Source organism: Manduca sexta, unplaced genomic scaffold (genome assembly GCF_014839805.1).
Source record: "Manduca sexta isolate Smith_Timp_Sample1 unplaced genomic scaffold, JHU_Msex_v1.0 HiC_scaffold_2489, whole genome shotgun sequence".
NCBI classification, from domain to species: Eukaryota; Metazoa; Arthropoda; class Insecta; order Lepidoptera; family Sphingidae; genus Manduca; species Manduca sexta.
In genome coordinates, this window is record NW_023593458.1 from 5,644 (window position 1) to 22,761 (window position 17,118).

At 32.6% G+C, this 17,118-nt stretch overlaps 2 protein-coding genes across 2 annotated transcripts; both read right to left on the reverse strand.

Moving 5' to 3' along the window:
• Window positions 1-1,049: 1,049 nt before the first annotated feature.
• Window positions 1,050-6,932, reverse strand: LOC115452759 (zinc metalloproteinase nas-4). Its single transcript, XM_030181359.2, has 6 exons — window positions 6,771-6,932; window positions 6,053-6,265; window positions 3,509-3,618; window positions 2,190-2,400; window positions 1,653-1,789; window positions 1,050-1,330 (listed from the first exon to the last, which is right to left on the reverse strand). Exons 1-6 carry the CDS (start codon window positions 6,886-6,888, stop codon window positions 1,235-1,237), a joined length of 885 nt encoding a protein of 294 aa, XP_030037219.1. The 5' UTR covers window positions 6,889-6,932; the 3' UTR covers window positions 1,050-1,234.
• A 1,413-nt stretch (window positions 6,933-8,345) lies between these two features.
• LOC115452760 (astacin-like metalloprotease toxin 5) lies at window positions 8,346-12,685 on the reverse strand. Its single transcript, XM_030181360.2, has 6 exons — window positions 12,548-12,685; window positions 10,757-10,966; window positions 10,117-10,226; window positions 9,712-9,922; window positions 8,715-8,851; window positions 8,346-8,552 (listed from the first exon to the last, which is right to left on the reverse strand). Exons 1-6 carry the CDS (start codon window positions 12,648-12,650, stop codon window positions 8,448-8,450), a joined length of 876 nt encoding a protein of 291 aa, XP_030037220.1. The 5' UTR covers window positions 12,651-12,685; the 3' UTR covers window positions 8,346-8,447.
• Between the last annotated feature and the right edge of the window lie 4,433 nt (window positions 12,686-17,118).

Here is a 17,118-nt window from a genome sequence, read left to right on the forward strand (position 1 = left end):
TACTAAGTAAAAGCCACATTATCCGTGGATATCTATTCATATCGAATACTTATAAATAAAACTTATTTTTAATACGTACAAAGTTTTGCATATACCTACTACTTTGTTTTCTTGTTAATTCTTCTTCTTTTCTTTGTTAATGCGGCGATAGCCTAGTTGGGTGTGGAACGGTCTGCCAAGACGAATGTCCGCAGGTTCAAATCCCAAGGGCACACACCTCTGACTTTTCTAAAAAATCACGTGTGTATTCTTTGTGAATTTATCGTTCGCTTTAACGGTGAAGGAAAACATCGTGAGGAAACCTGCCGTCCGAGAAGTTCTCTATAGGAATTTCGAAGGTGTGTGAAGTCTACCAATCCGCACTAGGCCAGCGTGGTGGACTAAGGCCTAATCCCTCTCAGTAGTAGAGGAGGCCCGTGCTCAGCAGTGGGCAAAGTATATAATACAGGGCTGATATTATTATTATTATTGTTTTCTTGATAAGGATAAATATCAAGTGTCATTATTTTTTGTGACGAGTTGCATAAAAATATGCATTATTGTTAGATTAAATTTTAGGAATGTACGTTTATTTTTATTTAATATCTTATCGGGATATTTAGCGAATTAGCATTCCATAGATAGTCATTTTGTTATTGCACAAGTATCTCTTGATACTATCTCTTTGTTCAATTTGATGTTGTTTTCTTATTGATTGTTTCACATTCTAGAAAACACCTAACAAAAGGTACGTTAAATATTACTTATAATAATAATAATTATATACATTCTCTTAGAGTAGAAGTAGTGGCATCGTGTTAAATTAAATTTGATTTTATTTATATCTATATTGGTCGGAACTTATACTTTTTATGTTACCACTATAGTTGGAGTAACCAAGTAGTATTGTAAAGTATTATATTTAAGATGTATGTATGGTTCCATTTAGTAACGCAATGTTAAAAGAACCTTGCATATTGTATGCTACAATTGATATACTATACACGTATAGTCACTAAATATTTCTACAGTGAGACAATTTAAGACACTAAATTATAAGATATTAGTTATTTTAAAAATGTCTTTATTAAAAGTAATGCAGAGATCATTTAAAATTTTCCACCAGATTGTTGCTTTCAATGGCGCTAAATAATAAACGAAGCGTTTTGTTGTATGATATTCTTTTCTTTTGTATAAAAATACATTTATATATTGATATAAAATTTTCGTATAAATATAAAGTCATAGTGAAGGTTTAGTCCCATGCGCCGGGGCAGTTGTAGTGTCTGTTGATGCGAAGCCAGTCCTTGTCGGTGATGAAGATGCGCTGTCCCATATCACCCTCGTGTTCCTAAAAACAAATATATTCCTCACAGCGAAAGTAATAATATAAACTCTATATAGAAGTAGATACCGAGAGACGCTATCTGCATATAATAATTTGCCAAAGTATTTTGCTGTGACGATATATACGCTCACATCTCTATTTTCGAAAAGGTAGCCAGGTTTGTACCCTGCACGATTCAGTGTACGTACAGTATACCCAGATAAACCAAATTTTGATATGAAAATAAAGCCAAGACTTAACTTACCTCTTTAGATAAATTTGGTAAAGGAGAACTAGATCAGTTCATGACTAATATACTACGAACAAATATGAATAAAGTTTTTACCTGTAGAGCCACGATGGTCTTCTCACCATTGGCTGAGAAAGCGAAGGGTCCGTAGTGCATGCAGCTCACGTAGTCGTATTCAATGTCCAGGTTGCTCACCATGTCAGAAGTGTAAATGGCGAAGTTATGCTCAGTGCCTAAATACAAACAGATACTTTTAAGAATGATATTAAAATTATGTTCTTTGATATTGGCCTCATCTCCTATTATCCTGATATCCTATTTATATTCTGACTCTACATTTTGAATAGCTCAGATCATAAAACAGTTAGGTATGATTTGAATAAAAAATGTTAGTTGTTACGTCAAAATGACTGCACAGACATTGAATTACAACCGGTTTCAATAAACGATCCCAATTTCAATCGACAATCCGATTCCTCAAAAAAATCAATCAAAACAACTCATTTGTAAGCACGTCATAAAAAACTTTGTTCTGATTGGTCCATTTTTTAGTCAGGTCGAAAAAAGCGTTTGGTTTGATCGTCTATTGCAAATGGTGGTTAATCAATTTATGATATACCAAAATTTACATACCAGGTCTAAGATTCTCCTCAACAATCTTGACGTAATCATCTCTGTTGTAAGTGGACTGCATGTGCAGGAAGCCGAGGATGTGCATCCACTCGTGAACGATGGTGGGGTGGCGGAAGCAGCCGGTGCCTGGCACGTTGCGCGCCAGGTTCAAAGTGTGGATGCCGCGGGATTCCCAGTAGCCGACGTGCGCGAAGCAACCGCCAGCACCGCCCTTGATTATACGCAAACAAAGACATCAGTGTAAAGAATTGATATCTAAGCACTGAAAATTTACCGTGATAAGCTATTGTGCGGCCAATGCTAATCTTTTTTCTGTGGGTATGTAGGGACGAAGACGTGTATGTATAATTTATTTGCTTCTAGAAGAGTGTGGATTAAAAAAAAACAGTCGTTTTACCTCCATGCTGACATTGTGAGTAACCACGAGAAACAAGTAACAACTAACCATTTAAGGTGGTAGCTCAAGGTACATTTTCATACATTTTGTTTCGGCTTTAATCTGGGTAACTAAACAAGTATTGGCAAGTAAAGAATTTAAATTCACGTCTAGTTAGTGATTAGTTCTCGCAGTTGAAGAAAACGTAAAATAATTAATAATCATGGATATTTCTGCCTTTAAAATTTCGTCATATTAAATTTTAAAGGCCGAAATATCCATGATTATTAATTATTTTTACGTTTTTCTTCAACTGCGAGAACTAATCACTAACTAGACGTGAATTTAAATTCTTTACTTGCCAATACTTGTTTAGTTACCCAGATTAAAGCCGAAACAAAATGTATGAAAATGGACCTTGAGCTACCACCTTAAGTATTGTTTTTCATTCCCAACATAAAAATCTAACATCGCATAAAACTGATTTACCACCATAATTATTTTATCTTCCAAATAATTTAATAGGCAACCTAAAACAATAGAAGTAAAACTGTGGAAATGTTTTTGTGTAGGTTTCTTGAATTCGTAATTTAAGTGCGACTATAGTTAACTTAAAATAGGACTGCCTCGGTGGTATTGTGGTATTGCTCTGAGAGCCCAGGTTCGAGTCTTGAGTCAGACAAAGTGATATTGACTTTTTCTGCTCTGTTTTTCTGCCCGATATGTCGATAGGCTCGACCCCTATCACATCACGGGACGGAACACACTTGACCGAAAGTAGGTGCTCTGGTTGCATCTCTGTCTATCTTTTCGCTCATAAAGGCGTGGTGTGTGTTTGTTTGTTGTTATTTGCTACTCTTATGTTTATTATTGAATCGAATTGATTTTCTAGTACACGCATAAATAAATGTCAACGTTGTCAACAACAACTAAATCAACTTACAGTAACTCTAACAAAGACTGTGTCTTCAGGTTCACGGTAGCGGAATTTGACGCAGGTGTGCCTCTCGATGTCCCTTATACCTTCTTCGATAGCCTCCTTCTGGATCGGACCTAATAATAAAAATATTGTTGATTTGTATAGTACTTAAAAGTCAAGTTTGAGGTATTTATATAGAGAATATTTGATACCAAATAGACAAAACAAATAAAGATTCCGTATTTATGCATCGTTGAATAAAAACTTTAAATAACTAAGTAATAAGAGTTTAAGAATAAAGTTATTAAATAGCAATTTGCAGGCGGACAGGTCACTTTTTATAATATATTACTATTCTCTGTTAGCATAAATCTACTCGCAAGATTTTTGATACCATACTATGATTTTTATCTTCTAGACAAATTGATGTCTAGGCGGAGTAGCGCGCTTTATTGACGCTAAAACTATTAGTAAAAGTTCACCTCTATTTTTTTCGACGTATTTGAAGCTTTCAGTCAATCTAAACAATTTTTTAATCAAAGGTTATTTAATTCAATGAATGTAAATTAATGCTCATGATTATATTCCAGTAGTCTTGGTAGAGGAACACAACGTAAAGGAACCAACAGTGTGTTAACTTGCAATAAGCCAGCATAGAGGACTAAGGATTAAACTCTGTGGTAGAGAAGGCCCTTTTTTTTTTTTTGTTTTCGCGGAGAAAGTGCCTTATTACTACCGCCCAGCCTTCGTGGGGGCGACTGAGCGGTTATGCTGGGGTAACCGTGCGTTACGGCCCGGCGTTGAGCCGCCCGGATTTGATGATGACCTTCGGGCGACCGCCGGGCCGAGTCCCTAAACCTATATACAACTTAACCTATGCACGGCCTACCAGCTAAAACTCCGCGGTGGCCCTCTTCGGCGCAGTAGGGAGGGCTGCGGGCTTCCTCTGACGTTGAAGTGTCTAGTCTGCGACCGCAGCTGCCCCTGCGCGGTGCCGCCTTGCGGCCCGTCTCCTATGGTAGAGAAGGCCTGTGTCCAGTTATGTTACAGTGACACAGGTCTGGTTTTATTTTGTGATCGTTCATATATAATTCTCAAAGCACGCGCTAAGTTATAAAACTTGATATAATCGACTCATTAATTACGTTTACTATGAGATAATACAATAATAATCGCATTCAAATTAACAAATTTACGTATTTATCTTTAATATTATTATTTAATGAGCTGTTAATCAAATTAACGTAATTGATGAGTTTAATCAATAATTTATCATTAATTGAATAAGTAGTAGTACCAGTGCGTAGTATCCGGTGTTTACGAGTACGTTTGTGTGTTGACCTTTACATTTAACGTACTAATTTCACATTTCGAAAGTATTATAAAGTAATGTCCCATTTGGAAAAATTCGTGACAGCTTCACATTTTTTTTGCGTACTGTAATATAAAACTAATTACTTATAGTCATAAAATATGATTATATATGAGCCTGATGTAGAGTACTGTACCACAAAATAAAGTTATTAGAGATATTTTTAACGGATTCTAAGTTCTTAGGCATTCGCTGAATTTGAAGAATCTTATAAAATTAATCGACATTCGAATTTCTTAGATTTATGAGCAAGAGATGCCAATATATCGCTGGCTCTCTACTATAAGGTTCTATGTCATATTTTATGTCCATATATAACACATGATTCTAAGTGTTTTAGTGAAAATTGTCAATATCTAATCCTGAAAGGTTAATAAAGGGAGAACCGCGAATTATTGTTTTTACAATTTTTTTTCAATATGATTTTTTTAATATTTTTTTGTAACATTGAAAAAAATTAAAATTATTTGTGCAAAAAAAAATTTAACTTTTTACTGTGACTACTGAGGAGTCCGGCGTATACACGTATGTTTACATACTTGTAAGTAATAAATAAATAAATAAGAAATAAGTAAATAATATTCGTAAGACGGTTAACAAGTGAATCATCGCTGTATTAATACATAAATTTGCATTTCCTTTAATTGAAGAAGCACGTCACATTGTTAATTATACCAATATTACGACATTGTATTTATTATATGCCGTGTATCCTTTGTTGGAGGTCCTTAAATAAATAAATAAATAAATAAATACGTCGTCGGCAATTCGTTCTTTATGACTGATTAAAAAACTAGAGTTCTACAACAATTTTAGTTTACTGGTTAGTCAATAATTGAAACCCATACTAATTTTCGAACTAATCAAATTACGGCATTTGTAGACATGTCAAAATAAAATCTTCTGATTGGTCCAATTTCGGCATGGATCCGATAAAACCGATTGACTTTATTTGTTGAAAGCGGCGTAAGTCTTTAGGTTACTTTGTCTATTTAATGATTTATGTTTTTTTTTTTTATTAAAACAAGGTATACATTATGACAATAGTTTCGGTGTTCCAAATATATTGATATAATGTTGATTAATTCCGTTAACGTTACATTTTCCTAGGGTAGGAAAAGCATAGCACTTACTATTATAACGATGCTCGTTATTATTCAGTTAATTAAACCAAAATAATACAGTCTTGTTCTTACCAAATTCGTCTTCTCCGAACTCCCAAACTACAGTGTCATTTGGCCACTTAGTATTGGGCCAGGTGTAGGCGCTACGCCCCATAGCGTACTCCTGAACCATCCTCTCAATGATGAAGTCATCTAATATGATGTCTCCTTCGTACTTGCCGCTGTTCTCCTCAGGATTTGCCAATGGAGAAACTTGGGTGCGGAACAGGAATTGCTCACCATCGTCTGTTAAGAAAAAAAAGAGTTTATTTAAAAACTAATAAAATAAATACATACCCGAATTGTAATATTTTTTTGTGTATCATTTACATTGTCACTGTAAACAAATATAAGTGGGTAATGAAACGCAATAGGTATGTACTACGTATCCTAAAGTACTTGAATTCCCACTTAAATTTAAATCATAGATAAGAATGGAAAACAGTCAATTGTTTGTTACCTAGAATAATATTACGTGTACATAATAAAATACTAATGTTCAGTTGCAAACAATGTTTTGAAATAAAAAGAAAGCTTATTCTATTTGCAAAGATGTAAACGCGTTGTGGACTCAACTGCCACTATCAAGAATTGATAATTTTACTAACGTCTTTGTTAAAGGATTTTTCATTTTTTAAGCCTTATATTATTAGATTTTACCTTAGCATGTCAATATAGTTTAATTGACAAAATTTTACGGGGTATTTAATATTTTCCACGTATGATTACAATACTTATATTATATACTCACCAGTCCTCGTACTTTCTAAGAAGCTTCTGAAAGCCTGAATTTCTTTCCTGCTGCGGACGATGGCGGGCGTCGCTGCCACCGCTCCTAACACTGCCAGAATTACAGCAAACCGCAACATCCTAGTTCACACACTGACGACCGCCAAACAAACCCTTACTTATATATTATATCAATTATCTAAGAGCCAAGATATACTAGTATTATCAGTTATTATAAATTAAGTACGCACTTTGTTTTTTCTTACAATTATTTTGTTCATAGGACACTATTATCATGAAGTGATGGATTATCTTCAAATTAATGATAAACAGTTTCTTAGACAATGTTATCGATTTTGTTAATTCATAGCTATGGTTTTCCCTAAAATTAATAACAAATGTATACGCTTGTATTTCTGTATGAACTTAATATGTATGAAGTTAAAAAATAGTAAGTACTAAATTTATAATAATTTTCTTGAATGCTTTTGTCTAAATTAGCATTGATGGCGAAGAAGATTTAATGATAGCACCTAATTGAAAAGCTGTTACCATTTAACCAACTTACGATCGCTAAGCAAACTAAGCATCCTATTGCATTTTTAATTTGTAAAATGTTTTCATAATGTAGCTATATGTGAATACAAATATAGAAAAGTATAAATATGTCGAATGCTTACCATATTTATACCGGCCATTTCATACATTTTAATAAAAAAAAAAATATTATAATATTTTTTTGGGAAAGACACAAGTAATTTTGAGGAAAAATATTGCAAACAATGAAGAATTTGTTTAACGTCCGAATTTATCGTATCATAATATACGACCAATAAGTAAAAGATAATATTAGTTTTAAAAAAATGTATTAATTCAACTACAATAAATAAGTCTCAACGTATTAACTTATAAGTCATTAGTCTTATAAGACTACACTAATCTTGTAGCGCTAAATATCGGACACAATAATGTCAAGAATGCAGATATTGTCAACAATAGCTATACTTGTCATACCTACTTATAAATATATGTATCTTGTGTGGACTTTCTATATTATCTCTGATCTAACTGGAATACTTATCTTCCTTCTAAATACGTATCTATGGAACACATAAAATATTTAACTCAGGGTGAGAATCAAATTCTCGACTCTTCGTCAGACACCTCGTCGCTCGCTATCGATTGAGATTGTTCATATTAAATTTTTAAACAAGTAAAAAAGCTTGTCCGGTTTTAGACATTTGATGTACTGAAACACTTTCACTGATAGTAATAGCTAGCCAGAGACTGTCCGCCTGCAATTTGATTTACAGTGTCCCCTTTCAGTGGTTCTCTCAATGCCGAGAATTTAGATCGTGCAAGCTGGGTCTATAAAGGCCTTTTGTACAGTTCTGTCTTCGGCGACATAAATTTCACCGTGCACCTTAAATTGGACAGGTTTTGTCATTTTATATTGTATTTACCAGTAATTCTCCTAAAACTGTTTTATATCTAGGATTTACAACTCTCATGTCTACTCAAGCTTCGTTTAATAGTGTCGTAAAACTGGTAGGTAGGTATTTTGATTTAAAACCAAATTAATAAAAAGCTAATGATGTTTTTTGTTCATAAAATATTTATTAATTTGAACCGTGGGACAAAATACAACAAGCATTATATACTCGAAAATAATAACTTAGATTTAGTTTCCTACTGTTGATCACACAGGCGTGGTCCACGCTCCGGGACAGTTATAATGTCGGTTCGCTCTCAACCAATCCCATTCAGTTACATAATCTAGTTGGCCCATTTCATTATCATAATCCTGAAAGAGTTGATTTATTAGAATTATTATGTGTAACTTTTTAAATTGTCTGAATTGAAATTAGTCATCAACTAATATATCATTGTAAAATGATTTTCGAATGTAAAATACGTTTAAAAATAAGGTGCAAAAGGAATTATTCCTAAAAGGTGTAATACTTACATAATACCCTAATAGAGTAGGTTCACCGTTCTTGCTGAAGCCGTAAGGTCCATAATGCATGTTACTTGCATACTCGTAAGGAATCCCGTGGTTGCTCACTATTTCTGACGAGTATGCTTCAAAGTTATGTTCCGTTCCTGAAATCAATATTCTCATTTATAATAGCGCTCCTCAACCTGTGGCATTTGATTAAATAGGATAATATGGCTCTAGGCTACAAACATAACAGTGATTTTACAATGACATATGGAGTCCGAGTAGATAATGCATTGGTGGGCGAAACGCCGCCTGGCATAGGTAAGGTGACGATTTTCCCACACAAATTCTCGCATACAAGACACCAATCAGCTACATATTGAAACTATTATATTTTGTTGTATATTTATTTAATTTTTTCAAGCAATCTACTATTCCAAATATACGTATTATATTTTAATGACTATTGGCACCCGTCAAAATGGTATAATCGGACGATAGATTAATCCTATTCGTACTATATCAAAGATAAATATTGATTAGACAAATTAAGTAATTATTGAATTGTTTCCTCAACAAAATATTATAGGTAGTTCTATCTACGTTTAGAACGACTCCGCTCAGGTACCATTAATAAGATAGCTTATTATTACCCTTTGTGCTAATAAAGCCCATAAATATTGAGTAGCTTATTGAGGTTTGGGCTTCTACTAAGTAGAAGTATACTGTTGTTGTAATGGCTATTTAAAAAAAATGTGTAATGAACAATATTCTGGCTGAAGTTTTAACACGAAATATAATCTGCTATTGTTACTTTTCGATCTGCCCTAATCGCACTACAATTTAGAATCTGCGCAACAAATTTTGTAATGCTTATTGCAGAACTCTAAAACACGGAGACAATAAAGCTATCGATGTTGCTTTTTACAAATAATTTCTGACCCAATTGCTGTCGTTATTCATAATTTCAACTCAAATTTAGCACTGATTCTCCCATGATTAAAATTAAACAAAATCTCACCTGACAACACGTTCTCCCACAACACCCTGACATAATCATCCCTGTTGTATGTGGATTGCATGTGGACAAAGCCAATGATATGCAACCATTCGTGGATGATAATTGTATGAACGAAGCAGCCGGATCCAGGCTCGTTGAGGGCCAGGTTAAAAACATGGATTCCTCGGTCAGCCGAGAAGCCCACGTTTGCGTAACAACCGTCCGGCTTACCCTGCACAAGAGAATATGACGACGTTTAACAAGTACTCAATTATATTTTTATGATAAGAGAGCATGAAAATTGACTGTGATCGCATCTTGTTTTATTGTCTAGGGAGAGGTACTCTTCAGTATATGACACAATATAAGAGAGCAATATAAATACAACCTGGAAGTAAATGAAAAATATATTCTTCATGAACTCACTGTAATGAGAACATAGTTCGTCTCTTCATCACGCCTTTCCCGAAATTGTATACATGTGTGCTGTTCGATATCTCGAATGGCAGCTAATATTGCTAATCGTTGGGCTTCATCTAGAAAGTATAAAAGCTATAAATTGTACATAGATAAGAATTGCGTTATAGATTTTCCATATATTTCAGATTCTGTATTGTAAAATGATTTATAAATGATATTCAGTAGGTACAATATTACCAATGACTACACGAGGCTTTCAAAATACATTTATATCGAATTGCGTGTGTGGATTATTATGTTTACTTTTGAGTTGGTTGCACTATTTTTGAGGATTTCCTCTACTTGAGGTTAGCTCGGCATACTGAGCATCCGCCCTGAGACCCTAAAGAAAAGGATGGCCTAGTTTTCAATGCTTTAATCCAGTTTTGTGCAGTATTTGTGTAAAGGTTTGACTATTAGTTAGGCCTGTAGGGAACCAGTAGGAATACTGCTATGGGAATGATTTTTGTAAATGTCTTCCTGGGTGTTTTATGATAATCTAGTGAAGTATAGGTTTAAAGCTCTTATATTCGTAAAGATAACAATGCCTTTAAAATATAACAACTGTTTAAACAGCTACTCTTAAAATTATAAATATTTAACCTACCAAATTCAGCAGCAGCAAATTCATATACAACAGTATTTTCAGGCCATTTAGTATCAGGCCATATGTATGCTTTTCTCGTTAAATGTGACTGAAGCAGGCCGTCAGCTAGCACATCGTCTAGTAGAATGTCTCCTTCGTATCTGCCACTGTTCTCCCAAATTTTTGCTTTCGGGCTAGCAGCCATTCGTTGTTCAAGGGTAATGCCATGTTCTACGAACCCAAAATTAGGTATTTTAATTTATAGGTAAGTGTATTACATTTGCACAAGATTATAGCGCATCTATAATCGACAATATTATCTGAATTATGGATATTAATCTATCAGTGGCGAAGCGTCCATACAAGTCTATTCCCACCGGCTTTCTTTTTAAGTCTATTTACGTTAGTCTTACTCCCTTATTCATAGACGTTATTTATCTAAGGATGGAGCATTGCTTTGATAACAAGTCTGTTTCTCAGCTTTGTTTATCTGACTGCTTGCTGTTTGTTTAGCTTTGTTTATCTGACAGCCAACTAGATTAAAGTTGTATCTCAATATTAGCCAATCACAACGGCTCTATGTCTATGCACTGCGAAGGCTGCCATGCCGTCAGCACTGAGAAACAAACTTGTTATCACAGCAAAGATAGGGTTTAGATAAATAATGTCTATGAATAAGGGGGTTAGTTTTGTTTTCTGTTAAATTGGTTGCGATATGTTAGCTGAGGCAATCTTTTTTTTCTCGGGTTAACTTTTGAAAAAAAAAATCCCTTCGCCACTGTAATCTTTATATATAAATATGAATCCCTATTTCCCCTAGTCACGCCATCACGCGTGAACGGCTGGACCGATTTCACTATTTTTTTTTGTTGTGTTTACTTAGCTAGATGCTATTGAAACAAATATTTATAAGGATCGAATATTAGTTTGTACCGTTCGCGCAGCGTGGGTTATACAATCCTATTTAGCCTCAACCCTCGTGGCTCGTACGCATGAGACTCGGACTATGCGCATACGCACATAATAATAACAGTATAGTTGCAAACGTACATACACTTTTTATAAACAACCAGAGTGGTTGGACTCAAGATTATTGATCAAGTAATACATATTTATGTGTATCAAAAGCGTGTGTTCTTTATTCACTAGCCAACTTCCACAAATGGGAAATATTTTGCCTTTTCAAAATTATTCCGCTCATATTAATGTACACTATGACACTAACTATGTAGAAATGGTGTTAATCACAACTTGAAAATATTTTCACAACAGATTACGAAAATCCACTATATTTAATAAACATAATCTTTATATTAATAAAGGGATTAATTATACCATTTTAAGCATATTGCGCATCGAGGAGAGTGAGATTTGGCATGATTAAAGTTCATACAGTAGAAAGCAGAAAAATAAAATTTATGTAAGTGTAAATACATTTTACTAGTTAACCGGACAGACGTTGTCCCGTCTTAACTATGAATTTGCAGCGCGCATTCTGTCAATCGCTGACAGTTATTTCAAACAATTGACAGTGATATAAAATTAATATTTTCGTCAAGTTTTCTTAAATTTTCTAATTTTCCGCGCAATTTTTCGAATTTTTTGTTTCATAAGTACCTTCCCTGACAATAACAAACACAACAAAAAAATAGTGAAATCAGTCCAGCCCATCACGCGTGATGGCGTGACCAAGGGAAATAGGGTTTCAATTTTATATATATATATAGATTTAACCACCAGTAATAACTGATGGTTTTATAGGATTGCTGATAACACTCTAAAATATTTTTATTTTTTTTAAAGCATTGTTACCTGTTCGCGTATTATCCAGAAAGTCCTTGTATATTTCAGCCTCTTGCCTCACTGCTGGAGTTCTAGCTAAAGCCACACCAAATAATATAATCAGTACGTACATGTTGAAATTTATTCGAACATATACAATATATAATTATTGTTCGAAAACACTTTTATATTCCTTCTTTTATCGTTTTCATATCTTGAAAAACAGGAACTTGTTTTAATGATTGATCCAAATGTACTAAAGGTGAAAAGTTTGTTTGTTTGTTTGAACGCGCTAATCTCAAAAACTACCACCGGATAGAATTGATACATTCTATTAGTGTTAGATAGCCCTCAAGGAGGGCTATAGGCTATATAACATAACGCTATGACTAATAGGAGCGGAGCATCGTTGAAATATGTTGCAGAAACGGGGAAAGTTTATTAATTTTGAAAGATTCCGTTGCGTACGGAATTACGAGTATATAAATGAACTGCTCTAAACAGCAATATAAGAAAGCAATTGTAATTTTTTCACTTTTCTGTGCATCACTGTACTGTAAGTTTACACCTTAAACTGATTTTGAAAAGAGCGACACCAAAGTTTCTTTCTGTTCTTCTCTGGTGAGAACTGTTTTCTGAACTGGTGGTAGAATTAATATTGACGGAATCTAAATAATGTATACTATTTTACAGGTTCAAATAAATTATTTCATTACGCTACGTAAACGGTTAAAATTATACAATAACTAGCTGACCCGACAGAAGTTGTTCCGTCTAACTATGAATTTGCGGCGCGCATTCTGTCAATCGCTGACAGTTATTTCAAACAATTGACAGTTATATATAATTAATATTTTCGTTGAGTTTTTTCAAATTTTACGCGCAATTTTTGATTTTTTTCTTTCATAAGAATTTTCACCTGACAATAACAACACAACAAAAAAATGAGTAAGTATATGAGTATGTCAGAATTGTTCCTCTTAAAAAATGTAAAAATATATTATATAACAAAGTTTCCCGCCGCTACTTTCTGCCTGTCTGAACGCGATAAGCTCAAAATTTTTTCAACGGATTTTGATGAAATTTGGCATGGATATATTTTAATACCCTGAGGAAGGATATAGGTTTACTTCCTATCTGGGAAAACACACACGGGTGGAGCCGCGAACAAAAGCTAGTAGGGAATATGAATAGTACTTTAATTAATCAAAAGTAAGTACCTTCAGTAGGTCAATGCTAAAACGAAACGATAATGTCTTAAAACATGAAATACCTGAATGTTTTATAATAATCCTTTGATGGATAATATAAACGAATCTTCCGGCATTCCAATATTTATCTCTATTTATTAAGGTCAATCTTAATGAGGTCATTGTTCTGATCATTTACGTGAACGATTCAATAGAAAATTGTATTTTTTATAAGGCTTACTATTATTGATTAATTGTTTTAGGAGAAATTGTCGCCGGTAGTAAAAATAAAACTGTAAATTGTAAATCAAAATTGAATTTATTTTTTTGCTCTATATATAAAAAAATCTTTTCATAATCCTAAAAATAAAGTAGAATACAATATCACTATAATACTTATTTATAATATAATAACAAATACGTAAAAAGTACAAAAATCGTGGACGTCATACCATTCTTACGTTCCTTCTAATTTTTAATATAAAATTATTCGGACATCTCAACCACCCCATCTCCATTACACACCGGCCATTATGCTGAATATAAAAATATACTCTTACATCTAACAGCTTAAATTATCAGTTCAGTAGTCTAATCTATCGGATATACATACAGCTAAGTATAATATGTTATTGGCAATTTATACGCGAAATAGAATCAATCACATACGAAAAAAATCTCAATTACAAATTTATACAAATTGCGTGGCACATCGTTTTATAAACATTCGTATAATTAACTTAAATGAGCTCCGACATTACAACTTAACTTGAAGTACTTGTGCCAGTGATATAATATGGCGGTACGCGGTACAAACGCAATGGTTCATATTAATATATATGCCAAGAACATAAATGCTCTAAAAAAACATGTACTTACTCGAGCAATTTTTAGAAGTGTCATATTTAAGTAAGACGATATGCTGCGCATACCTACGTGATTTTCCGACATAGTATGTTATAGCAACAGACATACTAATACTTAGTTCTCGTTTAGAATATTTTTCAGTTTACGTGTCAAATAATAATATAAAAAAATAAGAATGCAACCATTATTGGTTTGCAACCAATGCGTTTGCACGCGTTATTAAATGGCGTCTGAAGACATGGCTTACCATTCATATTTTATTTATAATGATGCGTTGTATTTTAAGAGTGAGCAACAAAATTGTTTTGTAGTATATCAATAGCATAAAACGTATAAGGCTTCTATTTTCACACCAATAACTTACGGTTTTTATCAGTTGCTACAACGCTTTATTGAAACAAGCAGTCTTGTTGACGCTTACCGACATGATAAGGCAATTTATTACAATATGTTAAATTAGTCTAAAACTACAATTTACTTAAATGAGAATATTTTTCTTTATTATAAAATAATAAGTATTGCAACAAAGATACTATCTTGCTCATAGCAATTTCTTATAAAACGGCAGTGAGTTACTGGTTCTCGAAGCTGATGAACAGCTTAATTACAATAATTTGTGCTAATTCGTAGCATAAAGAAAAAGCGTATCAAAATATAATTAAGTATTCCAATATATCGTTTCTTTATGCTAAGTATTGCTTCTTGATAAAGTAATGAGAATATGAAATAATTGTTGGTGAAATACAAATATTACTCAAATCTATGCAAATGTTTAGTATTTCAATAATATTTTGTGGTTTTACAAAATAAGTAATGAAAAGTCAACAATTTATAAATTAATAATATTTGTTTTTAATCAACACCAAATAAATGATAATCATGAATGCAAGAAGAAAAGTGATTTACAAAACGCATACAATAGTTTTTCATAAAACTGTTTATGACAAAAATAAATTTCCGAAGGTTTCACCCTCTGTTATACTTAACTACACTAAGCTGCACAAATATTAACAACATATACATTACAATGTTAAGTAACTTACACGAAATGGCAATGATTATAAATGTGGCCCACATAGAAAATCCTAATATTTATAATAAATTATATTAAAGTTTACAAAATAATGATCGATTTTATATCAAAAATATTGTATTAATCGATACTTATTGGATTATCGATCATAATTAAAGGCGTAAGGTTTATAATAATCTTTGCGATTAGTAAACCTCGATAATTCTTCAGGTTTAGAATAATTAATAGTCTGTTTACATCTCATCGATTGTTTATGTTCTGTGAATAGGTTAGCAATCGTTTTATGAACTAATCGATAACAATATTTTTCGTTTTAATGTCTATATTTTTGTCTTCTACAGAAACTGTCTATACATCATTATTGTGAAGGCATTATGATTGTAAAATATGCTTTGGAATACGCCACTTTCATGACTTCATGTATACATTTCTAAAATTGTTACAAATATATATATGTACCTACAATATAAACGCATGTGGCAGTAAATCGTTGCACTAATACAAATGTGGCAACTCGGGTAATGAATGTCGATGTACTTTTTATAGTTAGTTTTATCGATTAGAGAGCAAAATCGATTTTAAAATCGGTGAATTGTTAACTTTGCTTCTTATAATTGCAGAAATATTTATTCAGTAAAACAAACTTATAAAAATACTAGGCTGTTCATAAAATGAAATATTTATAACGATTTTATTATAAATGAATTATTGCTTAAATAAAAATACAAAGATTTATAAGTACAAAGATAAATGCACACAGTATATACAGAATTGGCAAACTTTATAGGAAGTATCAATAGGAATTTGAAAATATTTTGATAATTAAAATATGCAAAATATACTAATAATAATGTATGAGAAATTGGCAATATATAATAAATATTACTTCAATATTTTTCTATTAATTACAAGTCCATATTTCCATTACGTTGTTTATTTAAAATCGATAGCTCAATAACACACTGTAAACTTTGTTTATCAATAAAGAGAGATTGGTTTAGTCACATGGTTCTATTGTATAAAACAAACATTTGTTAGGTTAAAAGCCATGGCATAAGTGATTCTAATTAGACTACGGAAAATATGTACGGGAGTTTCAGAATATTCTTGTGAATAACACTAACATGCTTACAACGAAAAATCTTATCATTGTAGACATTACTAATTGTAATTTTGAGCATTCATTTGTTATCGTAAGAGATGACTACAAAATTAAATTTGTATGTATTGTACATTAAAAAGTGATTTGTAATTTATATAGAAATTTACACGAAGACATTCGGACCAAAACAGTTTATTACTATTTATGTTATAGCAATTGATTTGCTAAAAGCCTAGAGAAATTGTTCTTTATTCTTTGCAGCATAAGACACCTATAGCATATTAATATTTTGGTCCTTCGAACTCTTAATTTCCAATCACGTAAAGCGGATATCAGATACCAGTCAATTAACTTGTCTTTGTGACAAAAAGTTATTCTTCGCACTACTCTATTTTTCAAGGTTTAATGA